Source organism: Montipora capricornis, chromosome 11 (assembly GCF_036669925.1).
Source record: "Montipora capricornis isolate CH-2021 chromosome 11, ASM3666992v2, whole genome shotgun sequence".
NCBI lineage: Eukaryota > Metazoa > Cnidaria > Anthozoa > Scleractinia > Acroporidae > Montipora > Montipora capricornis.
The window spans coordinates 5,641,624-5,668,498 of NC_090893.1; the positions used below are offsets into that span (position 1 = coordinate 5,641,624).

The following is a 26,875-nucleotide window of genomic DNA, read 5'->3' on the forward strand; positions in this document are numbered from 1 at the left end:
AATGCAAAACTGTTTGTTATAGTTTTGGGTAGTACAAGATCATTGTTAGAAGATCGAAGGCTACGAACCACTTAGAGTCTTACGAAAGGTAAACATATCTGAGAGATAATACATTAACCACTTGAAACATCATTGAACACTGCTAGGGATAGTTGATCTTACCTACGTTGTAGGGACAGTAGATCAGTGCTAGGGACAGTTGATCAGTGGTAGGGCAGTTGATGCGTGCTAGGGACAATTGATCATTTTTAGGGATAGTTGATCTTATCTAGGGACAGTTGATCATAGCTAGGGACAGTTGATCTTAGCTAGGGACAGTTGATCAGTGCTAAGAACAGCTGATCAATGCCAGGGACATTTGATAAGTGCTAGAGACAGTTGAACGGTGCTTAGGACAGTTGATCAGTGCTAGGAACAGTGATCAGTGCTTAGGACAGATGATCAGTGGTAGGGACCGTTGATCCGTGGTAGGGACAGGTTATAAGTGGTAGGGAAAGGTGATCAGTGGTTGGGAAAGTTGATCATAGCTAGGGACGGCTGATCTTTGCTAGGGACAGTTGATCTTTGCTATGGAGAGTTGATCAGTGCTACGGACAGTTGATCATAGCTAGGGACAGTTGATCTTAGCTGGGGACAGTTGATCACAGCGAGGGACAGTTGCTCATGGCTAGGGACAGTTGATCACAGCTACGGACAGGTGATCAGTGCTAGGGACAGGTAATAAGTGTTAGGGACAGTTGGTCATAGCTGGGGACAGTTGATCATGGTTAGGGACAGCTGATCTTTGCTAGGGACAGTTGATCTGTGCAATGGAGAGTTGATCAATGCTTAGGACAGGTGATCCGTGCTAGGGATAGTTGATTGGTGCTAGGAACAAATGATCAGTGCTTAGGACAGGTGATCAGTGCCAGGGACAATTGATCAGTGGTAGGGACAGTAAATCAGTGCTAGGGACAGTTGATCAAACCTTGAGATAGTTGATCTGTGCCAGTGACAGTTGATCAGTGGTAGGGACAGGTGATAAGTTGTTGGGACAGTTGATCAGTGCTAGGGTAATGATCAGTAATGGTACGTAGTAGGGCATATAGACGACTATTCTTGGTTTGCACATGACGTCACAAAAAAATGAAATACAAAACTAAAGAGTCTTTTGAGTTTTTATCTCAATCAGCTACAAAAATATATCTGTTTGCATGTTCTCAGCTCGGTACCGTGCTTCGTTTCGAAAATACAGTTTGAATTTCAGAGTTTTTCACAGTGTGTGACATGTTGACAGCCTTCAAAAAACATGCCAGTTGCATTAAAACATTGATTCCCCTCGTATTTTTGTGGCCTAAACAGCCAATATACTAGGAGACATACGCGTGTCTATACGAATGTTTGCTAGCTCATTATACAGCAAAAAGTGTTGAAAACAGCCTAACTAAATTCCAGATGTTTCTACAGGTTTTCGGCGCCGAAACTCTACAAATTTGAGTAATATATTCTGCTGAATTACTCAAGTACTGCTGTTTGCAAACAAATGAATGTCCAAAATATTTTCAAATCATCCACTTTCTTATGTCTTTGTCTTCAGAACTTCGGAATATCGCACAGACCTGAGACTTGGACCCGTTGTTTATTTATTCCTCTACTATAACATTTTCATTTCTTGACTCAATTTCTTAAATGGTAAGGGATTTATGTATTCACTTGCGTGACGAGCAACTCTAGAATATGTTAGGCGACTATATGGCATACTGGAACCTGGAACGAGGTATATATCACTCCATGAATGGAACACAAATGGCGGACAGTGACGGTTACTAAGCAACAGTGACAGATTGGATAAAAATAGTCGCGTGAGTGGAAACGCTCTTTACAAACACGTGGGAATGAATGTCCAAAATATTTTCAGATCATCCACTTTCTTTTGACTTCTCTTTCAAGCTGAATTTTAATATATCGAATTTTCCCGTGAGGTTTTTGTTTTTGCCGTGACAGTTGCGGGCCACCGTAAAACATGAGTTACAATACTTGGTTCCAGTTCATGGTTATCTTAACAGCAGTCTCAGGTAAATCTTAAAGTTAAAATAGAGGGTATTAAGCTTACATGGCCACACTCTTAAATGTGAAAAATTATACTTTACGAGTTGAAAGTTTAATTTTCTATTTCATTGAAGGACAGAGAAAAAACAGAAGAAGGCACATCGCTTTTATCGATTTGTTGCTGTTACTAAGAGTCGGACACTTGTATTTTTGTCACTGTTCATAGTTAGCTTTTAAAGTGGTACTCAGTGACCAAAAAAAAATGTTTTTCCTTTGGATTTCCAAACTATGTTAACTAAACACTAACTCACCCAAGTTTTAAGTTCTGATTTTAAAGACACCTGTTTATTTTAGCTGGAATTTTCTTATTTATTGGTCCGCCATTACTAACTTTAAAATCTTGAGAGAGCTGGGTCGAGGAGAAAATGACGTCAAACACGCACTAGTTTAAGAATGCATTGCGTGTGTACGCGGCCTAATTAATATGCAGCACGGGAGTTTCGGGCTTTCAGACTTTTCAACCTGTGTTTTGCATATATAATAAATTGCATTTACACGCTGAAATTTTAAGCTAGTGAGTAAATGACGTCATTTTCTCTAGATCCAACCCTCTGAGGTCCAATCGGCCAGTTTTGAACGTGAGTAATGGTGGACCATGAAATCCAAAACTTACACTCAAAATAAACAGCCTTTGGATAAAACTCAAAGCTCAAAATTTTGCCAGTTAGGTGTTAAGCGAACACGCTTTCAAAATCTGAAGAAAAAAAGAACTGATTTTTTGATCATAGTACCACTTTAACGCACAACGTAAGGCACAATAGAACAAGACAACAGGCGTATTGGCGTTTTTTAAGGGAAACACTGCCTTGCAACTGGTTAGCCTATGCGACTTCCGGATTGCATGATATAGAACAACCTCACTCATCTCCCCAGCACTTAGACAAGCTGATTAGTAAACAGCACGTGCTGGATCTGACGAGAGTATTGGTGGTCATCCGGTGGTCCATACCGGTGGTGGGTATTATCCGCGCCTTGCCAGTACATCCCCTTCCCTCGTTTACGCCCAAGTTGTGTGTATTGTCTTTTATTGCGCACCAAAGCATTAAATAAATGAAATGATTTGATTTTACGGTTGTTTGCTATCAATGCTGTTCCATATCTTTGGACTTTGATAAGCCAATGAGTATCGTCCAAGTCTGGATAATTTAAGTGGAAGATGACAGTCATCTGCACGCTGTGTATCATAACTATGTATTTGTGAATTATCTAAGAAAAGATTATAGTCATGTTTTTAGGAAGCTGATTGCTGTAAAGTTTAAACATAAAAAGAGATATTTCTAGCTAAGTTATTTCCTTTACTTTCAATAATTATTTTCAGTTCAAGTATTTTCTGTACTTTCTCTGTTTTAGACTAAAGTTCTAACTGCTCACCTTGTAAACTGCTGTATTTATTTTTTGTACAAAATCTATCAATGCCATGGAAGTAGAGTGCATTTGCCTGAAGCCATATTGATTTGTTCGTAGATGTTTTATATAATCTAGGACCAGGTGATCTGGTGACGTAATTTGGAGGACTGGGAAGAAAAATTTTAACGCCGTATGCCACAACCGCGCGCAGCCTTAGGTGTTGTTTCCAAACTCCCTGCAGTGTTTCTATCGCCAAGACTCGACAGATCATTCTGTGGCTACCACATTTCCTGTTACTGAATGAACATTCAAGTAGACCCGACGAGATCTAACCTTGCCTCTGCCATGTTAAATTAGAAAATAAGGCCGCGCACGGTTGTGGGATACAGCGTTAAAATTTCTCTCCCCAGTCCTCCGAATTACGTTACCAGATCACCTGGGAGTCAATTGTATCAGAAGCACTGATCTTGAGCTTCTGATTTTATACAATTTTCTCTGTTATCTTTGACAATTTTTCAAGCATAGTGGAAATTAAGTTTGAGCCATTACAGCTAATACATTTTGCAATCAATTAAGTAAGCTATACTTGTATCAATGTGTATGCATGAAAAATATGAATATTTGTACGCTGTCAAAATCTCTGATTTCAGTAGGGAAAAGCACTGTAGACAAGGTTGTGTTTTGCAAAACATTTCCCAGGAAAGTAAAAAGGTGTCGCACTGTTTCTCCTTCCAGTACGTAGTGGTTCCAGAGACACATGACTGAGCCCAGGATGAACATAACTGTTAAGAATGTCTTTGGGACTCTTCGGACATCTTCAGAAATGATCAGCTCACAGAATGAAAATGTCACAGCTATGACTAAAAAATAGGTACCCAATGTGTACATGGTAAAAAACAAAAACAAAACAAAAAAACAAGTGCACTAAGTAGATTGCTAAATTAATTGACAAAGTTTTAAATTGAAATCAGGGCATTAGTCAAAGTCTCTTGTGAGCCTGATCATGGATGATGTATTGGATATCTCAAAGGCTGATTATTACTTATGCATGTGCCATATACTGCTGTGGTTAGGGGTTACATGCTGCTGTGTTTTAATATGGGTGCAGACAAGCAATTAAAAATAGAAACAAATTAAAATGCAAAAATCTGCAGTCAATCTTCACAAAGAACGTGGTCTGTAGTTGCACTGATGGCTGGCTATCATTCCTGTCTGCAACGTTTAAAGCCCTGTTGAACAGGGCCGGTACTTCGGTGGGGGATCATCCAGAAGTACAGCACATCTAAATTTTTTAAAACATGAAAATGGCCTTTCTTTTCGATGGAAATTATTTTATCTAGTTACCACATCCACACAATTTTCAGTTCAGGAGTCATATATCCTTTGCAAATAAATGTGCAAAGTATTAAATGATACATGAATTTTGTTTTATCAAGTTAATTGATAAAAGTTGAATTTCCATAGTGGGAATATTGAAAAAGCAACGTTTCAAGTGTTAGTCCTTAAGAGAATTCTCTTTAATTGATGAAGGGCTAGCCCTCAAAATGTCTGTTCAGCTCAGGAAGGAATAATCACATCCTGCACTTTGATTGGCTCATTTAGTTATTTTATTTTTAGGCTCAGAGTCAGAAACAAGTTGCCAGAAACCACACCAGAAGAAGGTGTTTTTAGGAACAAACAGCTGGCCGATAACAAAGTTATTTCAAAGTTTGGCCAATTCCCAGACCAACATATCTGTGGAACTGAGGGTTCAACAAAGTGATGGCAGCGTGGTGTACATAGGTGGGGCTGAAAAGGATATTGGACAACAAACTTGGATGTCAAATTTGGATCCACAAAGGAACTCCTATGCATTCACACACCATGGGTATTTTGTAATACAAAATATCACAAGCGCAGACAATGGCACTCTGTTGGTCTTCAATGTTGTAGGATTGAGTAAAGATAATCATCCAGTTTGCATACAGCTGGTGTACAGCACTCTTGAAGTCAAAGGTAAGAAAGTCATTTTTGACTAAGTCTGTGTTGCTGTGCTTGTCTGTGCTGTGATATATAATTAGCCTTCCGCTTAGGTATTGAACAGTTCCCTGAAAAATGATATTTTAGAATAAAATAGATGTTATTGCTGGTAAGCAAATACCAATACATGCTATTTTCAGCCTGATTCTTTTTTTCATTTTGCAATCAGGGTCAGACATAATTGCCACAGAAAATGAAACCATAACAATGTACTGCAATGGCAGTGGAAATCCTCCACCAAAGTTCATGTGGACAAAGAATGGGAATGATTCTGTCTTGCATCAAGGAGAAAGTTATACCCTGAGGAATATCCAACGAGAGCAAAATGGCACTAAATATGTGTGCACTGCTGAGAATGGAATTGAGACAGCAAATGGATATGTGTTGGTGATAGTCCTTTGTAAGTCCCTTTTTGCTTAACTAAATTTGTGTTTTGAAGTATAGTTTTCTCTGTGAAGTTGAACCACCTTGTGAAATAAAAGTGCTCAAGAAGAAGGGATGTGGAATTTGTAAACTGGTTAAATGAAATTTATGCAAGGTTGCACTTGAGACTGGTCTTGGTCATAGGTGAAACCTGTTTGAGCATGTTTTTCATGCATGTGTATTACTTGCTATAAACTGCCCTATTTAACTTTAAAATAGTTGTTAAGTCAAACAAGAGCTTTGAATAGTGGAATTATGTTTAGTATGATTTTACTTTATATTGCGCACAAATGAAGTTAGTCAGTAGGCATTAAAATTAATATAATTGTGATTTTTGTTCTTGCTGCATAACAATGTTTCAGGCATCAGCAGCTATTCTGCTTGTCAAAGCTTGAAGGGTCATGATTTTAAAACTATTTATTAGTAATGGTTTTGGTTCCTTTTTTGTAAGCATATAATATGTTCCTTCCTTGAGTCATCCAAAGCCTTATAAGGTTGAGATTAAAATGACTTCCCAAGTGAATAATTTGGTGATACAGCATGGGGTGGCCGTCAAGCCTACATATAGCAGTAATTCATTAAAGAACTGTGTGACTCACGTGGTTGACGTGAGTATAATTAAAGTTAACTGGTAGTATCAAGTACCATCCACCGTTGTCTTCTAAAAGATTTTAGGCTAATGAAAGACATGTCCACCTTGCAGCATCCTAGGGCAGAATTAAAGCCCCATTTGCCATTCCAAGTTCTACATCAGTTTGCAGGTCTGCCGTGGATGGCCATACTAGACTGACTGGCAGATACGTTCCCCCCCTCCCTTCCCCCCCCCCCCCCACCCCCACCAAAAAAAAAAGCACTATTTAGGTCTGAGAAGGGAGTGTGAGGAAGGGTTGGATTTTGTTGGAGAATGCATAAAGATTCTAAGACAAAAATATTTTATCTTTTAAACTAATTTAGATCCACCTACAATAGAGAGTAGACCTGATGATAATGAGACTGCCCGAGAAGGAAGTAATGTCTTTCTTCAAATTGTTGCAAATGGCAATCCAGTGCCAAACGTAACTTGGACAAAAGTTGGTGACCCAGGAGTGCTCAACCAGGGAGGAATGTTCTATTTTCCCAAAATACGAATGGAGGCAACAGGAGTTTACAAATACACAGTGTGGAATGGAGTGGGTGAACCACTCCGTGGTACAGTGACACTTACTGTGGAGTCATGTGAGTGTATTTTTTACTTGTGCCTTTCCTTCCTTCAGTTATTACTTTTGCAGCCTTTAATTTTATGTAATGTTTACAGTATAAGCGACAGTGTTGTATCACTATTTGCAAACTTTAGGTGAAGCCGAGAATTTGTGAAGTGGTACTACACTGACGTGAATATTGTAAACTAGTTATTAAATGTTTTGTTTTGTTTCTGTGTTCATATTCATCCATTATTTTTGTAGTACAAGACATTTCAGTGTAGAAAATAGAACAAAAAGTTTATGTAAATCAGGAGAATGTTGTATCAGATTTACAGCCTTTGATTAACAGAACATTTCTTTTGTGTTTCCTTCATGAATTATTAATGAGTTTAATGAATAGTTTTACATGGTTGCCATAGAAACTCAGTTTGGACTCAACATAGTACAACTTGGACAAAAATGCTCTGCTCTTGTCGAATCAGAATCAAGCATTTTTGTTGATTGGCTAGTGTTATTACTGAATAAATAATTTAGCTTGTAGCGATATTTCTTGTTTACAAACATTTACGTCACACTTCTTTTGCCAACCACACAACAAAAGAAATCATTGTTTTAACAGCCAATTAGCATATTGATAACAATGAGTGAGGTAACGAGAAACATCGCTTTAGAATACAGTAGCAAGGGTCTGAGCCCTAGTCCCAGTTGTCCAAAAGCTGGATAACTTTCTCCAGTGGATAAGTCACTATCTAACAGTTTCAGTCTATGCAAAGATATATAAACTATTTTTCTCATGTAACCATGAATATGCACACTCTAAGAAAATCTAAGGTTATTTTCTATTGGGATCAACCATTTCAACCAAAACTGGTTTTGGTTGAGTTGGTTGAAGTTCCCAATACAGCACTTTTTCAACCATGTTTGCTTGAGCCACAGATGCAACTGGGTATAGTCGTTCTCAGATCCCCTTGACTACATTTGCCAAGCCTTGGTTGTCAAACATAAAAATTCAGATCAGCAGGTGCTTCCCATCGTTTTCAATCGTTTCAACCAAGTTTGGAGCTGGTTGAAAAAGTTAATCAACTTAACCAACCAAAAATGGTTCTCTCCCAGTAGATCATGACCTAAGAGAATATAAATATACTAAAACTTTGGCTAACATTTAATGTGACCTACATTTTAAACTCTGGATAATGACTTGTCCACTGGTTAAGGTCATCCGGGCTTTGAACAACGGGGGCCTGGAGATTTGGGGAACTGTATTACTAGGTGAGTAGGAAAGATCAATCCATGTGCAGAAGATTTAATGTGGAAGAGTTAACATGTATCAAATCAAATCAATTAATTTTATTCTGGCTTTGGTCCTTGATAGCAAGTTGTCTGCAGTGATCTACAATCTTGACTTTCCCTATTGTAGATTAATGACCCATCTCACCAGGAATAGGCCCTTTGCAGGACCCAGTCATGTGGTACAAAAGCTGCCATGCTGGGACTCAAGTTATGCAAGGGACATCCAGAACAAAGCAACTCCCACCAGTCAAGCTTGACCTTCCTTTGGTTTGGATGTCCCAGTGTGGCAGATTTTGTACCATGTGACTAGGTCCTACAAACGGCCTATTAAATGTAGCTCATTAGGTACAAATAGCATGCATCCAACCTGTGTCCCTGAGGTCTTAGTTAAAATCCTGCCCTGGAATGTTTTTGGTTGTCCATTCACCTGTTGCAAAGCAACTTATGTGTGCATCATTTCTATGGGCCATTGCAAACCCCAATGTCATTGACATATGCCAAAATTTCATATTCCATTTTTGCAGATGACACAAGAACATGTACAACTGGAAATGCAGGTGGGCTTTCCACTGGTACAGCAGTTGGCCTTGGTATTTTCATAGGGCTGCTAGTTAGCCTTGTTATCTTCTTGGTGTACAAAGGATGGATTCCTCGATTGTGTTGTCACTGTCACTGTTTAACCTTAGCAAATGTTAGTCATGGGGATCATGATCGTGTGAGGCTGGAAATGAATAGGCCTCATGCAAAGAACAGGAGTCCTTCTGGTGAGGAAGAAAGCAACTTTGGGATTGAAAATATGCCTGTCAGTCGTGCAGCTAGTGCATTGTAGAATTTACATTGCCAAGTCAATGAAGTCAAGTTGTATGGTCACCCAACTAGTTTAGCTCTAAAGTTATTTTGGCTGACCAGTTACTGTATATATATATATTTTTTTTTTCATTGTTAACACTGTAAACTTCAATTTTTACAGTATAATGAAACGTTGTTGTTGTTCTTGTCAAGTAAAAGAATTTTTGTAGGGGATTGTTAGAGGGAATCTTTGACTGTAAAACCTTAATATTAGTTTCTTTGTTTATATCTAGCTATTTAGTCCTTACATGCGTACTTTATTAGATAAAATTGATAGTTAACATTGTTCTTTTTTAGAAGGCAAAGAGTTTCTCGATTGCTTTGTGAGGGTTAGGCAGGACGTAACATGTCGATCATAGTTGATCATCGAAAACGTTATCGAAAAGTCGATAGTACTTGATAGTTGTCGATGATTGTCAATTGACAAGTTTGATTTGTCGATAAAAGTCGATAATCACAAGATTTTTAACTGATTATCGACTTTATCGACAAAAATAGAGACAAATTTTTTAATTGGCCACGAAACAACAGAATTGTAAAGAGCTCTAAAGTAAATCTGTGTGGCAACAAAGTTGAATGAAAAACTGAACAACCAAGTGGTCTGTTATTCATTACAGAATGGAGTGCTTAAACGATGGATTAACAGTGTCAGGTGAACTCTGCTGAGCTAAATCGCACCCAGTAACATAACTAGAGCCAGCCTAGTTCCTACGGTCTCTTCTTCCTACTAGTTGGGAAGATGAGAGACCCTGGGAATGTGAGATCATGAATTTGTTTTGGACTGAATTTTAATATATCAAAAGTGGGTTCCTGAACTGTTTAAATATCAGCAAATTATTTGTAAGTCGGCCACAAAATTCCACGGCACCGCCTTCCTTGCCTATGACGAACATTTCCTCTGTCAGGCCGCTAACGACTCGCGAATCAGCTGGGACCAGGTTGATATAGAGCTCTGGACAGTAACGTTTTCTGGCCTCGCTAAACCACAGTCTTCTATGCTCCAGCCCCTACCACAGTCAGAGTACCTGCCCCAACGCAGACCCGTCCCACCAGCCACCCAAGAATGGACCAGTTTGCTTCAGGTTTAACCGATCCTCGGGCTGTAACTCAAGTTCCTGCCGCTTTCCACTCGTCTGCCGCCGTTGCTGATCTGCGAACCATTCCATCGTCACCTGCCCCAGCAGTCTATCCAAAGTCAACTGCCGCCCTTTCGGGTCTAGCAGCAGTACCAGCGACCGCAGCAAAATATAAATTTAGTGCAGCTTCTCGCCACGAACTTTCAACCGCCTGTCTCAACTCCTATTAATATTGACGTTTTGGAAAAAGCACTTTCTGGTCACCCCGATAGCATTCTAACTTCTTCGCTTCGTTATGGCACACGTTTGTTATCAGGGTCCCCAGAAAACCCGGGTGTCCCGCAATTTACAATCGGCTGCTCAGCCCCCCGACGTAGTTTCCTCCATTCTGACCAAGGAGGTCGAGTTAGGTCGTGTAGCATGCCCGTTCCCATCCTCAATGCCACCCAGTGGGGGTAATACCTAAAGCGGCCTTCACACGGCAAACTTGAGTTTGCAAACTCGTGTTGGCAAACTCAAGTTGGTGTGTGTGAACGGCAAAAAATAAGTCGGCAAACACGTTGACAAACTGTTTGCGACAAATAGAACTTGCCTCTATTCTCGTCAACAGTTTTCCAACGTGTTTGCCTACTGTTTTGGTGCCGTTCACACACACCAACTTGAGTTTGCCAACACGAGTTTGCAAACTCAAGTTTGCCAGGTGAAGGCCGCTTAAAAAGCACTCGAATGAATGGCGTACTATTTACCACTTATATCCTACCCAGAGGGTAATCCTGAATCACAGGTCATTGTTTCACCAATACAGAGAGTAAAAACTATCCTAAACATTCATAAAAACTAACCTTTGGCCTAAAAACGTTTGTTTAGGCCTAATTAAGATTAAGGTTAGCTTTTATGAATGTTTAGGATATTTTTTACTCTCTGTATTAGTAAAACAATGACCTGTGATTCCGGATTCCGGATTCCGGATTCCGGGTTTTAGGGTTGCCCCTCCTGGCACGTAAAATTACAAGGGTAAAACAAGTAAGATAATCATCACTAATGATTTAAGAGCTATAAGTTGGAGATTGTTTCCTCACCCTTTTTCTTTGTGATTGCGCGCCAGTATAAAAAATCTAAGCAGACACTGCTCTTAGTGGGGTAGAAACCAATTTATTTGGTACAAAATGATACAGATTACCTAGTGTGCCCTTTCCTGAAACGTATCCGTGATTCAAGTGAAAGCTACTAAGCAGTACATTCCCGTCAGGCTATATATTTTGTTGAAAAAGGTAGTGCTAACTTTTGAGTCTGTCGATGAAATCCTCGCCTGCGAACGCAGACATATTTCCAACGGTCGTTTCTCTCCCCCGAAAAGTGAGAAACGACCACCGGAAATACGTCTGCGTTCACAGGATAATGAAATCCTAAAGTGTCACCATTCAAATGAACGCTACTGACCACTGCTGTCCTGTGGTGCGGTATATTATGCTGTAGAAGGCGGTTCTATCTTTTGAATCTGTGGGTGAAAACCTGAAGTGACCACTCAAACGAAAGGTACCGAGAAGTACTTTCCTGTGGTACCCTTTGGAGTCTGTGGGTGAATTCCTAAAGTAAGAGCAATTGACCGAAAGCCTCTTAGCAGTACCTTTTAAGTGACTCTGTTGATCACGTCATCCAAGTGGTTCTAATGCATGGGTAGTTGACACTTAAAAAGAAGCTACGCAGCAGTACTTTCCTATAGTTCCCTTTCTCACCATCTTCACGGATGCTTCATCATTGGGACATTCCATTTTTTATCCGCACCCCCCTATGGAAGGCATTTTTCCGACAGGTCCCTTTCACCTCTGAAGTTAGATTCCGACAGGCCCCTTTTACTCTGAAGCTTGATTCCAACAGGCCCGTTTTTGCATAGAACAAAGACTCCCGATTCCGACCTCCTAAACTAGAGCAGAAAATCCAGATTCCGACAGGGTCCTTCTTGACATTTCAAAAAAAAAAATGCCTTCCATAGGGGGGGGGGGGGGTGCGGATAAAAAATGGAATGTCCCATTTCGGCCTGCAGGTGCATCACTGAGCTGGTGTACTGTCTATTTTTCTTGGAGGTTTAAAATAAAAGCTAGCAATTGTGATAAAACATAGCGTAGCGTCACTGTAATATATGAGAAAGCTTTCCATTGAGGCGAGTTGGAAAGGAGATGCAAGGTCCTTTTCTGTGATTTATCGCACCCTTTCAATGCATTGGGATCTCCTACTTTTTTCATGTTCCACTCGCCAATGCAATTTACTTGCTTACAGGCAAAAATGCTGCAGCATCAAACTTATAAATGGTCCCCAGAAGTCTCTATATGCTCCAAGTCTGCAAGTCCCACTGGGGGACGCTTGCCGACCCAACTCAGCAAGAAGTGTTTTTTCAAACAATAATGCCACGAGGCAGATAAAAAAATTGCCAACAAGAATGCAACAAACATTCCAAGAAAAAAGCCACCAGTTCCGGTCATTGTGGGTTGTTTTGATGCAGGACATGTTGGTTTGTTCCCTCCTTTGCATTGCTTGCATTGTGCCAGTTCAGTGTTGCCACATTCCTGACACCACGATGCAATGTCATTAACCTTTAAGGACTTAATGAGGTCAACAAACTGGCTCAAATAGCATGGATTTTGACATCCGGGTATGCTATGATATTCTAAAGACTCCTGGAATGAAAGAAAGTGATACAATTAGAAATGGTTAAGTTTAATGTAAATGTAATACCGGTATGGGCAATGACCACGGATAAATTATGGTAGACACATATAATGTGACTCAAAATAACGTCCATTTCTCATTGTGGAGGCAAAAGGAACTCAAATTCCCTCTGACTGAGATGCTAGATTATCAAAGAGTGACTGACTGCTGCACTTAATGTTTGCTTGGACAGATTCCCTTCTTAAAAGCTTTGATCTGGCAACTCACTCACCTCTAATCCATTTCTGAAGGAAAACCGGACGGTAGCCTTCTTTTCATCAGTTGAATCTTGCAGCAATTCAATGGAAATCAAAGATGCATAATACGGAATTCTTCTAAAAGTGCTGTTGACGGCTTCATTCAAACCAAGTGCCGTGAACAATGAGAACATTGTGCCATAGTGAGCAGAATAATACAGCAACTGAAACAATAAGGGATAAACCCATGAGGCAATTGGAAATAAGAGTGGTACTTATTTAGGCCTTTAAATTTCAAGTCAAGAACTTCATCCACCAAGGGAAACAGCCTCACAAACACATAGTTGCCCCTTGACTCTTGATCCAAAGGGCCCAGCTTCCCCATTAACAAGTACAGTCAGCTGGCATTAGACAGAGTAAATCTATAAGAGACCCTCGTATAGAGGCCCCTATGAGTGTTAATGGGGACATAGCTTTTAAGAGGACTTTATCATTACCTCTTTAACCCATTGCCTCCTGAGAGTGAGACATACTTAATAGATTTTACTCTGTCTAACACCAAGTGATTTTACTCATCAATGAGGGCCGCTTTAGGAGGTTAGGAGTCAATGGCTTACGCCCGTTTCAAACGTCGAACTTTACATGTGCCGAATCTAATGCATTTAATTCGGCAAATGTAAAGTTCGACGTTTGAATTGGGCCTTAACAACATCTACGTTTCCCCATTAACAAGTGAAATTGTTTGGTATAGATGGAGTAAAATCTGTAAGTAGCCCTCTAAGGAGGTAAAGGGTTAGATGAAGTTTAATCAGTAAAAAAAGTATGTCCCCTCCATCAACCCCTGGGAGTGAGACTTAACAGATTTTACTCTGTCTAACGCCAGCAGATTTTACTCTGTCTAACGCCAGAAGATTTTACTCGTCAACTGGGGATGCCCCCTCCATTAATCATCTGACCAAAAATTATTTTTAGAGTTAGTTCAAAGACCAGACTTTCTTAAGGACATCAGCAGTTAAGGTGCTAGACTTGGAATCCAGAGGGCTTAAGTGTGAGTCTTGCTCTGATTACAAGCTGGAGTTGTCCTCGTCGTCCCTGTTTTAAACCCCTCATCTTTGGTTGAAAAGTAACCAACTGGTCTGCCTCTTACAAGCAGCAAGCTTTGGAACACGCTGACTTGAAGTTCCAAATACACTGACCTTGTTGATACAAGCCACTATAACCCAAAAAGGCCCCAGTTGTTGAAACGATGGATAGTGCTATCCACCAGATAAATCACCGTCCAGTGGATTAGCCACAGTGAAACCGATTGCACTATCCAATGTATAGTGATTTATCTGGTAGATAGCATTATCGACCTTTTGAACAACCAGGGCCAGATCTCTTTAAAGCCATGAAATTTAAGGTATTATCAGCCTTGACCGCTAGTTTTGAACCTCAGGTAGCATTTCAATGCATTTTTAATTTGTATCTTAACATGAAGTAATAATGTATTGAACACCACACCACAAGCTTTCAGCTTTCAAACATATCATGTGCAAAACTTATTCTTAAAAATGAAGTGAAAAAACTTGAGAGAACATCAAAATGTTGACAGCACTAGAATGGAAAGTTTTTTGTCAAGATTTACTCTAAAGACTTGCTTTTTATCTACACCAGCACTGTCCCAAGCAGATGCCCTAATATAAAATAATTTCACATCTCTGTGTGACAATCACCTAGAAGGAGAAAAAAGCAGGATTTACTATCATTCAACACTTTTTATTAAATGGAACAAATTGCTGAGATTCTAAGCTTTAAATGTCACACAAAATATCGTTTGTAAATCAAACCTTTTCTTTGTTTTTTGCTACTGCAGCTTTTCTGAAACTCATTGCAATCTCGTTGGCTAAAAGTCCTCCTCCAATATCACCTATAACCTCTTTGCTGTATTTATTATACTCCACCCAATCTGCAAAGTGAACTACTTGTTCCCATTGCTGGTCTGTGATGTTTAGATATGTGTGGTTGTACAAACGGTGCAAATGAATATAGTCATACCTAAACGACAAAAAAAGCATACAAGTTAACAATGTCTATTCAAGAAATCAGGCCCCAGTTGTTCGAAGGGTGGATAGCATGCTATTCACTGGATAAATCATTATCAATTGGATAACTCAATATTATTAGTTTTGCTAGTGTTTATCCAATGGATAGTGATTTATCTGGTGGATAGCATTATGCACCTTTTTAACAACCGAGGCCAGACAAATCAGATTAGTCAGTTAGTGCGAGGCCTTCTGAACTGAAGATGGCCTGTTCGATCCCCAACTCCTTTGATCAATGTCTGTTTCAACTTTACTCCGATCTGTGTACATGTAGCTGTAGCTTTGCATACCCATAAAACCGAGCATTGACAGAGCTTGAGGAAGGGGGGTAAAAAGTGCACACCAAGGGCTGCAAGTTAAGTTTGTCAGCAACTCTTACTAGTTTGCTGGCATATGTTACCCTCGTAAAATAAAGACCTTTACCTTTTCTCTCACTTCTTAAAAGAGCACAATCACCTACTAGTTTTAATTGAGTTGCATGCATTTAGTGAACATTGTTTGCAAGGTAAGAACAGCACAAGCTCAGATTTATTGATAATTACCGATATGTATTTTATTGAAATAATATTATTACTATTAGTTACATTATATCTTACACATTGTAGAAATCTTTAAGTTCGATCTTCTCAACGTCCAAGATTATTTCCAGGGCTTTCCTCAATGGAGCACTTTCCTTCTCCTTCTCCTTAAAGTCTTTACTCTTATAGAAGGTTGCCAGTCTTTTGCTCAGCTGAGGACACGCCAACCACCCACGAAGAACTTGGTCATTTTGCACAGCAACAGTGTGTATGGGAACCTTGGTACAATTCAAAGAAGATGAAGATAAGAGTTGGATAAAATGGCTTCTAAATGGGAGGTATTAGAAGCAAAGAAAAAGGGAATGGAGGCTAGAAACTTGAAAGACAAAAAGTCTGAGTTACGTACTTTAAAACTATTCGGACTATCCCTTTATCTGATAGTTTGCCCATTTTGAACAAGCTGAACTGGCAGGACAAGATGGGCTTATTGTGAAGGACTAATCACAAAGTTCTTATGGTTTGTATCAAGCTATTGTATGGATGAAACCATGAAAATCTCATTCCAACTGTTTTCCTCCTTTTAGAACTTCCTCCAAAGCTCTCACTCTTAGGCACGAATGTGCTTAATCCATAATTGGTGCCTGAATAAGTGGCCCCAATAGAGACAGGTGTAGCTCAGACAGTTAGTGAGCGGCCTTCTGAGCTGGAGTCGCCACTTCAATCCCGTCTAATTCCATCAACGTCTGTTTTGACTTTCCTCTAATTCGTGAAGTTGTAGCTTTGAATACCTATAAAACCAAGCATTGACAGAGGAAGGGGGGTAAAAGGTGTGTACCGATGACCACATGCTACCCTTATTAAAATAAGGAACTTTACCTTTACCTTAGATGGGTAAAATTGTCAGGTGTTAGACAGAGTAAAATCTACAGGGGCAGATCTAGGGGGACGGTGCAGGGGGTGTGCCCCACCCACCCCCCACCCCCCTCCCCTCCACTCCCTGAGATGATTTGCAGCTTTCTAATACGACTGGTATTATTCTGGAGTCATAGTTTGGAAGATACTAGGTTTCAAGTGAGTTTTCCCCAAACAGGATTTTAACCTTGTTTTTTCCATGACCCAGCGATTTATCATCTGGGATTAGAGCTAAATATCAAGCATTCTGCAAGTATCACCTCACCAGCTTCAGGTATAAGAAGTGGTCTGGCACTCTAGAAACAGAGCTAATGGTTTTGTCAGCATTTTTCATCATATGGTAAAACAATATATTATGACTAGAAACCAAAATGATACCAACCTGTTGAATATCATAAGGTGCACTAAAATTTCCAGCATCTGTAACGAGTGTTTGATTTCTTCTTGGTGGATATAGTCCAAGGAGGAAGCTTAATGCACTAAAAAAGAAGATGAGACAGGCAGACCAGCATAGTCTGTAACATGGGACCCATGCAGGTGATTGTGTGCTATTCAGGTTGGAATGAAGGGCGCTATAATAATATAATTGTTCTTGGGTTCTTGGATTCTTGGGTGGCAAAGAAGCTAATGATCTCATTCTTTTTTAAGATTTTAAATTTTCAAAGCATTGTTTCTCGGAGATTATCACTGAACAAAAGAAAAGTGGACTCTGGGGACGAGAATTGTCTTGTTGGTTGATAAACTGGTGCAAGATTTTTAAACCAATCACTAAGCATAGCTGCAATAATTATTGCAATCACATACCGGTAATTGCTTCCAACAGTCATTTGAAAACTGCCCTATTACAGTGCCTGTGCAGACTACATTCAGTGGTATGCATTCTTTCGTTTAACTGTCTGACGCCATCAAGCTACAAGTCTTCTTACCTATTGAGTGTTCTTGAATAGTCACTGGACCGCACATAAATATCTGCTGGAGAATACACATTGCTGGACAAAAACGTGGAATTCCGATAATGCTTTTGAACATAGCTCCCAGCTCTAAACATCTGATCCATTCCTCTCACAGTCAACTGGCTGTCTGTCCCTTCTTCGAATGTCTTATGGTCTTTTCTGAGCAGGGTACGACTGCCATGACGTGATATCACAACAGCTTGATGAAGTTTTAGTTCTAAGAATAAAGTACACTGGCATTGGCTACAGTACTGCTTACAGTTTACCGCATGTGTTTGTTTAACTCATTAACTCCTGGGAGTTAGACTTAACAGATTTTACTCTGTCTAACGCCAGAGGATTTTATTATTTGTCTAATGCTAGATGATTTTACTCTGTCTGACGCCGTGAGACAATTTTGCCCTGTCTAATAACAGACGATTTTACCCTGTCTGACGCCAGACGATTTTACTTGTCAACTGTGGGCGTCCTAGGTCACCTGAGGAATCAGTGTGTTAATCCATCAACAGTTAGTTGCATTCTTTAATTGACCGACTACAAGTAACCTCAACAACTCAACAAGTGGTTTTAAATTGCAAGGGGCGTTCTTAACTCCCTTCCCCCTCTTCCTGGACTCAAATCACGAATTCTGCCTCAAACAACAAGATAAGGAGGATGAATGTAGTGTTGGAGCAGGGGAGGAAGAGTAGAGGGAAGATGGAAGATTGCTGACGGCAGGGTTGGTGCAGTGATGAAAGCAATGACACCTTCCACAAATACATGTATGTCACCCAGGTTCCATTCAGTCACTCAACATCATGTAAGTTGAGTTTGTTAGTTCTCTACTGTGCTCCAAGAGGTTAATTTCCAGGTACTCTGGTTTTCCTCTTCTCAAAAACAGTTTTTTTCTGAGGACCAATGTTTGCACAATGGTGGCAGCAATAATATTACCCTCTGCCAATGTCACTGTCCTGTGTTTCATTCCCAAACATAATGTTACATGTGGGAAGCTTTACTTAGTTCTTAGCACTTTGCTCCAAGAGTTTTTCTCAGCATACTTCCCGATTTCTACAGAACTAGGGCTCACGGGACTAAGTTGTTATTGTTTACACTATCATCGATATCATCATCATCATCATCACCACCACATTAACTGGTAAACAGTTCACATGCAATGTGGACATGTCTCCAGACGTTTTACAAATGCGACATGGACGAAGGAATCTAAGCCCTCACCTCTCACCTGCGTTAATAGTGGCCAAATAAAGAAGCAGGAAAATCAACATCCTCTCTTTCTCCATATCAGTATCTGTCTACAGCTTTTAAAAGTAATGCTGGTACCTTTGCAATTGATTCCGATAGGAAGGCCAAAATAACTTGCTGTTCTGATAAAAGAAACTCAGCTTATTAAATGAGTGGTAAGAAAACATGTACTCAAGGTAGAAACACGTGTATATTGACAACGTGTTCGTAACGTGACAGACATCGTGACAGTCGTGAAAAAATCGGTTTCAAAGGAAGACTGGGGCGAAATAACAAACGGAGGTGTAAGATGGTGGACAATCATTGACGATTTTCTGTAATTACAACTAAACTGTCATAGCTTTGGAAACGGGCAGTACTTCACGATGGCATTTCAACCTCAAGGAGGACAAGGTTTGTGTTACTTCTTGGGTTTAGCTGCCGTGAAATCGTAGGCAACGGAAACCGACCTTGACGCTTAGTTATTTGCAAAGTTGGCCATGTAGCACTTACATTTCGGCAAGGATCGCATGGATATACACACCAACCATAACTCTACAAAAATAACCATTCTAAATCAGTTTCTAGACCTAAATAAGATAAACGAAAGTTTAGACCTAATCACTGAAATGGGCACTTTCACTTAATATGTAAAATGAGAGTTTAACCTAGGGACTCGTGGTGGGTATATCCATGAGATCTTTCCCTACATTTCTATAGATATATCTAGTTGTCTTTAGGTGCTATCTTTATTCCCATTGTAGTTCATCTAAGCATTGTGAAAACACAATAGCCGTTCTCGATCTCATCCAACAAAATGCAAATCAACTGCGAGTTTATATTTTCCTTTTTGGGCCACAATGTTTATTATAATTATCTGTCCACTTTAAGGTCGTTAAAGATAATATATTATAGAGAAGTAGCAAAGATACCAACCTCTGGAGATCTAGCCCTCTCCCCCCACCCCCCCCCCCCCCCCCTGTCAATGTGTGTTTGAAACTCAGAGATGAAGAAATTAATAAATTAATTAATTAATTAATAATTAAGACAATGAAAAAAGTTCAAAAAATCGAAATTTTTTAACTTGGGGATGCGATTTGAGCCTACAATGGCAGAAAGTCTTTAAAAGGTTCAAAGTGGTTTTTATCTGCGATACTTGATGACCCATTTGGGAGAATGGGAGATTCACTCCATATGGATCCGGGACTCCTAGATAATCCAGGAGAGTTGGCATAAGTTAGGTAGTGTAATTTTCAAGTGCGATTTAAGCACTATCTGAAGGGAGCAGGTATGGTGCAATGGTGAAAGCATGTTCTTCCCATCATTCTGGTCCCGGTTTGATTTCCAGACTTGGTATCACGTTTGGGTTGAGTTGCTTGGTTCTCTATTCTGCTCCGCGTGGTTTTTCTCCAGGTACTCTTGCTTTTCCCCCTTTTCAAAATAAACCTATCATTTAAAAATTAATATACCAGTACCCCTTCACTTGTTCATTAGTCTTCAATACTGTGAAATAATATCTTGAATACCCAGAGCTTGCTTTCATCTGACCTAGTACATGTAACTCAGTTGTTGGTCAGAGTTTTTCTCTGTCATTCTGTGGGCTCATCATCAATATCAAGGCTAACGCTCAAGGGAACAATGGTTCGAGAGTTGCTCATGCAAACTGAGCTTAATTTTATTTGTGTCCCAATTTCAAATTGACCTAACCCTAACCCTAATAGACTTAAACATCATTTACGGCCTAATGAGGCCTACTCTTACTCTTATTAAGGGTTTGGTAAGAAGTGACCTGTGAAAAGTGACCTGTACTTTAGACCTGTCCTTCTTTGGCCACTGCACACAGATGTAGGCTGTGGCTTTCATGGCACAATTGCCGAGATGCTCCCACTCTAATTCCTTCAGAATTTTTTCTCTTGACACACAAAGGGAATGATTACCCTGGAGCCCCTAACAGCAGTCTTGTTCACAGAAAAGCTCATGCCTGTGAGTGTAATTTAAGGTTTTGATTGTGCGCATCAAACTTCTGAAGCTATCCAGTCAAGACAAAATTGAAGAATTTGCCAAGTGCAGGGTCTGCCAAAGTAGCCTTCCCAGCATCCTTTGCAGTCATGGGAAAATCCCCATTGATAGCAGTTTATTACTGGTTTATGGGAGAAAGGGTTTAATTAAGGACCCAGTTCATGATGTTTATCTACATGTAAATTGAGCTGGTATCTGATTAGCGGCATTTCTGGACATAAAATTAATGCTTCTACCTTTTCATAACAGAATCACAGAATCGAAGGATTCTGCAAGACTTGCAGCAAAAACGGCAGATGCTTTTAAATCAAGGTCAAGGCAGCACCGCTGCTAATGTAGGGTAAGTGTTTATGAAGCTGGCCTCACCTGTGAAGCTTAACCTGAAACAGCACGCAATTGTTAAGTGCTAATATTGAACTATGATCGTTGGCAACATTGCATTTTGGTGACATGCATACATGTATCAAGCAGGGAAGAACTGTGGTTCTGTTTACCCAATAATAATTATTATTATCCTGTTTTGCCTTATTGTACAGTTTTCTGTTTTGTACAGTATTTAAATCCCAAACTTTGTTGGCAAGAGCCCGACCAGTTGCACAGCATGTTGACATGGAAATACTCCTAAGTGGAGAAGTTTGTCCAAAATCGAAAAACATAAAAATAACAATCTTCATAAAATTCTCCCACAGAAAAGAAACTAAAGCCATCTACCTGTCATTAAAAGTTGTCTCATGTTCATGTAATATCTTTTGGAAGCGGTCTCAGGGTTCCATTACTGACAGGGCATCTCAGTCAACAGGCATTTGATCTCCCTTCAGTTACCTAAATGGCTTGATTACCGGTAGTCAGCAGTGAAATACGATAGAAGTATATAATGCATTAAATGCTCAATACACAAGTATTTTGCTGAGTCTTTGACAAAGTTGATACTTATTAAAAGTTATGTACCAACAAATCACAAGACAGCACATAGTGTATCATATGCTATCACAAGATATTTCTTGCCTAAGCTTGTTTCAAATTACAGCATTTTGACTTGTGATATTGTGATAATTATTATTTTCAGATTTTAAAACTAAGTCAAATGGACAGTCAGCTTTATTTTTTTCAGCCAATTTCAAGTTCAAGTCTATTTTCAAAATTACAGTTACATTTTACAATGACCACTACACATGTATAGCAATGCTAATCGGGGCATGCAGTGTAATAGCGTACATTGCACTAAACTTGCTAGAAACTATATTAAGATAAAATAAAACCTAACAATACACAATGGGATTACACAATCGTCAGACTGAAGAAACGTTGCATAAATTATTACAAAATTATTAAAATAAGTGAATGAATAAAGGAATAAAACAGAATTGTAGGGTACGATTGTAAATACTGTAATGGTTATTCAATTTTGTTATCAATGAGTAGGTATCAACATAAGCCTCCTCAACTCCGTGTACTGTAAGCAGAAATTTCCTAATTCGTTTTTTGAATGGTCTTTTTGTAAGCGCACACCAATCAGGATGAAGAGAGTTCCATAATCTCGTTCCAAAGTTGGCAAAATACTTAAACTGTAAGCTCAGTCGCGATTTGCTTTCATAATAGCTGCCTATAGCTGATGATTGTGTATGAATATTTATGAATGCTAGTTTTTTTTCTGGATGGGTTTCAGTCTCTCAGGGAACTTAATGGCCCACTAGAATTTTCAGGGAAAAATGCTCTGGATTTGGGCAACTTGACTTGAATTTGTCATGGATAGTATGGCCAAAGAGTCTTTACAAAAATTATTGAAATGATAATAGAAAATTAGTAATCTTTTTGGATGGCTTTTTTTTTACTTTTTGTTTTAAAAGGGTTCTGGTTTTACTTGTTCAAGGACACTGTTGATTTTGGACATATGAGTCTGAAATGGTTTCGACAGAATGATTGTTTTTCAAGTTTTCTTCATGGCTGTTAGATGTTAGAAATAGTGAACATTTTTGCTCTTTGCAATTTGAGTGTATTTCAACACTCATGCATTAATTAAAGCATGTGTGTAGGTTTTGTGTGCAAGAGGGGTACTTTCTCCTCCCTCAAGCCCCCCTCCCCCCCCCATCCCAACCCTCAGTTTTAAGGTTCCTTTACCCCGCTGCATTAATCTTTGACCTGCCTTTTGGTTGAAATCCCATGTACATATAAAGTACATTTGATGCCCATTGTGATTGCTTTTACATAGTGCTGCAGCTTGTTTGTCTTTCATTGTCATGTATGTATTCACAACTCTATACTAGCTTCGGCATTGAGTAAAATAATGTTTTGTTTGTTCTCAGGACGAATCTCTCTACCGTGCGTACAACAGGAGCAGATCCTTCCACTTCTTTCAAACCACACGAAGCCCCAGTAAGTATCACTAACAATAAATAATAGACCTTTTTGCAGATACTATGTCGGCCATTTTGATTTCTGTTGTATCGAAAGACATTATGGGATTCTCAGGAGGCAAATTAATATGTATTTGCCCCCTGGGCATCCCATAATAGCTATTTGAAACAGAAATCAAAATGGCCACCATATCTGCAAAAAGGTATATAATTTTAATGTTGTGACTGATAGACTGACTGACTTACTGATTGACAGATTGATAGATTGATAGACTTGTGGATAGGCTGACTAACTGCCCAGTTAACTGACTAGCTGACTGATTAAATGACCAACTGACTGATAGGTGACTTACTCATTACTGACTGTAGTGATTGAATGTCTGAATGACCAACTCACTTAAGGACTGACTGATTGGCAGACGGCATCACAATGTTGCTTTCTCTACATTCTTAGCCTTAAATTCATTATTAATTATCTTCAGGTCATACGCAACCCAACAGACCTGTCACTGGGCCAGCGACAAGCCTTGGAGGTGAGTACTATGACACAGTAGATTTATTCTACTTTAAGACGGGGGAAGAAACTGAGCTCTGTCCTTATTCTAATTGCATTTTTCGTTTTCAGTCATTAAGTTGGGGTGACCCAAAAACACTGATCCCCACCCAGTCCATGGACTAACCAAACGGACTACCCCAAAAATACTATTTCAAGTGAGTACTATTGGTCGTAAGCAGAGTCACAAATAGTGCTATTAAAGCCTAAACATCCATTTTAAACAGTGTTGGTCAACAGTATTTAAGTCTAAGCACCCATTTTAAAAAGGTTAGCTTTCAATAATTGTTGTGATGGCCGATTACTTCATGTAAGTGATCATGAAGTGAAACTAGTGCAACAATTATTAAAAGGTAACCTTTTTAAAATGGGTGCTTAGACTTAGATACTGTTGACCAACCCAGTTTAAAATGGATGTTTTGGCTAAGCACTAATTGTAACGCTGCTTACAACCAGTAGTACTCACTTGAAATAGTATTTTTGGGGTAGTCTGTTTGGGTAGTCTGTCGGGGTAGTCCATGGACCGGGGGTCGGAGTTTTCAGGTTGCCCATTACGTTGCGCTTACGTGTACGCAAGACGAGGTTTTAAATGTGGGAATTTTGACAGAAGTTCTTTGCCAGCTCAGGTTAGAGTGCACGACTCCGGATCAAGTGGACCGGGTTTGGGTCCTGGCTGGGGACATTGTTTTGTGTTCTTGGGCAAGACACTTTACTCTCACAGTGCCTCTCTCCATTCAGGTGTATAAATGGGTACCGGCGAAAATGCTGGGGGTAAAACGAAAACAACTGCGTGTAAGCCCCCACCCACTTTTCGCACGCATTTTTTTTCTTTTTCCCGACTATCTGGGAGCCTGGAACAGGCTACTTGGGACTTAAAAGAACTCACACACTATTCGCAAAGAGCATGGCGTGGACTCCCCTGTGGTGTATCATGGCACGAGAGCGTTTCAACGAGTTACGACTTCTAATCTTCTGGTGGGTAAATAAACTATGAAAGAGCAGTCGTGGCTCAGATGGCTAGTGCGCTGCTTTCGGAGCGAGAGGTCCCCGGTTCGACCTCGGTGACTTCAACGTCTGTTTCGGCTTTAAATACCCGTAAAACGGAGCACTGACAGAGGGAGGGAGGGGGGTAAAGGGTGCACCGTCGGCTTCCATTGATACCAGCCTCGTAGCTGAAGGAACTACCGACGTTAAATAAAGTGACTTTACCTTTACCTTTAAAGGAAAAGAAAGGAACTTTAGTTAAATGGCTAGTCGTTCTAGCGCTGGAGCACTAGTTGGGGACACTGTAAACTGAAATTAACAATTAACACAAATCAAGTCAAATGACTATGACTATTAGATGTAAATATATTATTCCTCGTTTTTTTTTTCCTTTCACCGTCATTTATTTTAGCACGCAAATGCCACATCATCAGGATATTTCATCTCACAAGACTCTGCCTATGGAAACCTCATTCTGCCTGTTCTGCCAAGGTTTGAAAATGGAGAACTAAAAATGAATTGATTTGAAGACAGACGAGGAAAGGAAGATCAAGCAAAGGAAAGAATAATGTGAAACAATGGAATGGTTAACAGCCGTAAACGACTCAATGGCAAATCCCATATAACGGATGATGGTGTTAAAGTGTGGAATAAGCCAAAGAAGAAAGTTGGAGAATATGGAACGTGTTTAAAATAATCAAGATGTTTAAGTCTTTGCCATTAAGGTCTTCAACGTGCATTCCTCGAAATCGAAAGTTTTTTTCAATGCATCCTTCGAAAGGAAGGCATTCCTGGGCGTTGCTCTTTGCAATGATTTTTTTTATGCGAAAGGTCAGCATTCTAGAATTAGGGAATCGCTTTTCACTTCTGGGCCTTGATAAGTTTTCGAGACTTTTGAGTCACTTTGCCCCGAGCACAAACCACACTTTAAGAAGAGCTATCTTATCTCGTAGTCAATTTGTTACATCCATGGATAATGGTCACATCGATTAGGGGGCCCGTTTCTTAAAAGTTTGGAAGCCGTGGCTTATTGGGCGTACTTCGGAGACCATAAATCTCTTAGTATCTTCAAACTGACTCGGGTCCGAGGCTTGAAACTTTGCAGTTCTGTTTTCCTTTCGGGTCTTGTAAATCTGTTGAAAGACTATCTTTCCAAACAGGCAGATCATAGTTTTACGGATGGCTTTTTGAGTCCTAAAAGTTACTGGGACTTTCGAGAAAGGGGCACTAGGGACCGGTTTCTCGAAAGTCCCAAAACGTTTTTCCGCGCCGAAAAGTCATTTATGAAACTGCCAACCGCTTGTTTTTGAAAGCCGATCTTTTAACATGTTTTCAAGGAAACAAAAATCAAAATCACTGAAGTTTGACGACTTAAATCCTCTCCGTTCTTGCGATACAAAGGGAATTTTGACACCCGAAAATGGCCCGTAAAGTTCCGGGACTTTCGGGAAACGGGCCCCAGGGCCGATAATTAAATAATTAGGTAATTAAACTCGTTGAGCACTGCCCTGATTCAAAGCAGAACTACGAATGGGAGGGGGTAGAAAAAAAGTTCTTACACTAGGTATCTCGAGATTGTATTGTTAGAATACGAACTAAACTTGGAACGTTTTCACTTAACGTTATTCCTTAGTTTTGGAGCTCGCAAGGATTGTTTTTCAAAGTCGTTGTCAGAAGCTAGCAATGAAATTAAAGAGGCTGTAGTTACTCCAGCAATTGTGAGAACATTTTGGATTAAGCTTAAGGTGGTCCGAACTGAGTTTTAATTACTACTTTAAGAGACAGGACAGTAGCCATAAAATAAAGTTTTGATTTTCTTGTATTGACTAGTCTCGAAGAAAATAAAAGATTAGAGATTGGTGCAAGGCTTTGGCAACTATACTCTCGCGTTGAATATTGCTTTAATGCCGTGCCTTATCGTATATTAAGTGGCATTAGACGTGAATGTCCCGAGACTCCTTCCAATGCAACTGTTCTGATGAGTTTCTTTATGGCAGATGGCTGTAGCTGTTAACAAATGTAAGAAAATTTGTTTTTGTAAAAAAGGTCTTTTTTTTCGTGAAACCGGCCATTTTTTTTTCTGTGAAACGCGATAAATATC

General features: G+C 39.7%; 3 protein-coding genes across 6 annotated transcripts in view; 2 read left to right on the top strand and 1 right to left on the bottom strand.

Annotated features, from left to right (window-relative positions):
• The window catches only part of LOC138024037 (basement membrane-specific heparan sulfate proteoglycan core protein-like), a 30,898-nt gene extending 20,891 nt beyond the window's left edge, over positions 1-10,007 (top strand). Inside the window, exons 5-8 of the mRNA XM_068871129.1 lie at positions 5,053-5,430; positions 5,624-5,854; positions 6,832-7,092; positions 8,873-10,007. Coding sequence (XP_068727230.1) covers positions 5,053-5,430; positions 5,624-5,854; positions 6,832-7,092; positions 8,873-9,177 — 1,175 coding nt within the window. The 3' untranslated portion in view covers positions 9,178-10,007. The remainder of the gene's footprint in view (positions 1-5,052; positions 5,431-5,623; positions 5,855-6,831; positions 7,093-8,872) is intronic.
• Positions 10,008-12,254: 2,247 nt separating this feature from the next.
• On the bottom strand, positions 12,255-21,815 carry LOC138023587 (prostatic acid phosphatase-like). 4 transcript variants are annotated; one of them, XM_068870606.1, is made up of 9 exons: positions 21,595-21,815; positions 21,120-21,263; positions 18,964-19,007; positions 17,617-17,860; positions 17,073-17,169; positions 15,857-16,056; positions 15,006-15,213; positions 13,212-13,400; positions 12,255-12,948 (listed from the first exon to the last, which is right to left on the bottom strand). In XM_068870606.1, the coding sequence occupies exons 2-9, from the start codon at positions 21,125-21,127 to the stop codon at positions 12,574-12,576; spliced, it is 1,365 nt and encodes a 454-aa protein (XP_068726707.1). In that variant the 5' UTR covers positions 21,128-21,263; positions 21,595-21,815; the 3' UTR covers positions 12,255-12,573. The 4 variants fall into 4 exon arrangements, with proteins under 4 accessions (XP_068726707.1, XP_068726706.1, XP_068726705.1 ...); XM_068870605.1 differs by having other exon boundaries at positions 12,257-12,948; positions 18,866-19,007; positions 21,595-21,814; XM_068870604.1 differs by lacking the exon at positions 21,120-21,263 and having other exon boundaries at positions 12,257-12,948; positions 18,866-19,007; positions 21,595-21,814.
• On the top strand, positions 19,130-26,639 carry LOC138023588 (SOSS complex subunit C homolog). Its single transcript, XM_068870608.1, has 5 exons — positions 19,130-19,278; positions 21,133-21,223; positions 23,187-23,256; positions 23,720-23,770; positions 25,187-26,639. Exons 1-5 carry the CDS (start codon positions 19,251-19,253, stop codon positions 25,295-25,297), a joined length of 351 nt encoding a protein of 116 aa, XP_068726709.1. The 5' UTR covers positions 19,130-19,250; the 3' UTR covers positions 25,298-26,639.
• The last annotated feature ends 236 nt before the right edge of the window (positions 26,640-26,875 follow it).

Bases quoted from the DNA above. Each gene is read 5' to 3' on its own strand.
- LOC138023588 (XM_068870608.1), top strand. From the start codon at position 19,251: ATGGCATTTCAACCTCAAGGAGGACAAG. The intron at 19,279-21,132 runs GTTTGTGTTACT...TTTTCATAACAG, and splicing joins TCAACCTCAAGGAGGACAAG to AATCACAGAATCGAAGGATT. The intron at 21,224-23,186 runs GTAAGTGTTTAT...GTTTGTTCTCAG, and splicing joins AGCACCGCTGCTAATGTAGG to GACGAATCTCTCTACCGTGC.
- LOC138023587 (XM_068870604.1), bottom strand. From the start codon at position 18,923: ATGGAGAAAGAGAGGATGTTGATTTTCCTGCTTCTTTATTTGGCCACT. The intron at 15,214-15,856 runs GTAAGATATAAT...TTTGTCGTTTAG, and splicing joins CTTAAAGATTTCTACAATGT to GTATGACTATATTCATTTGC. The intron at 13,401-15,005 runs GTTTGATTTACA...TTATTGTTTCAG, and splicing joins TAGCAAAAAACAAAGAAAAG to TTGCTGTATTATTCTGCTCA.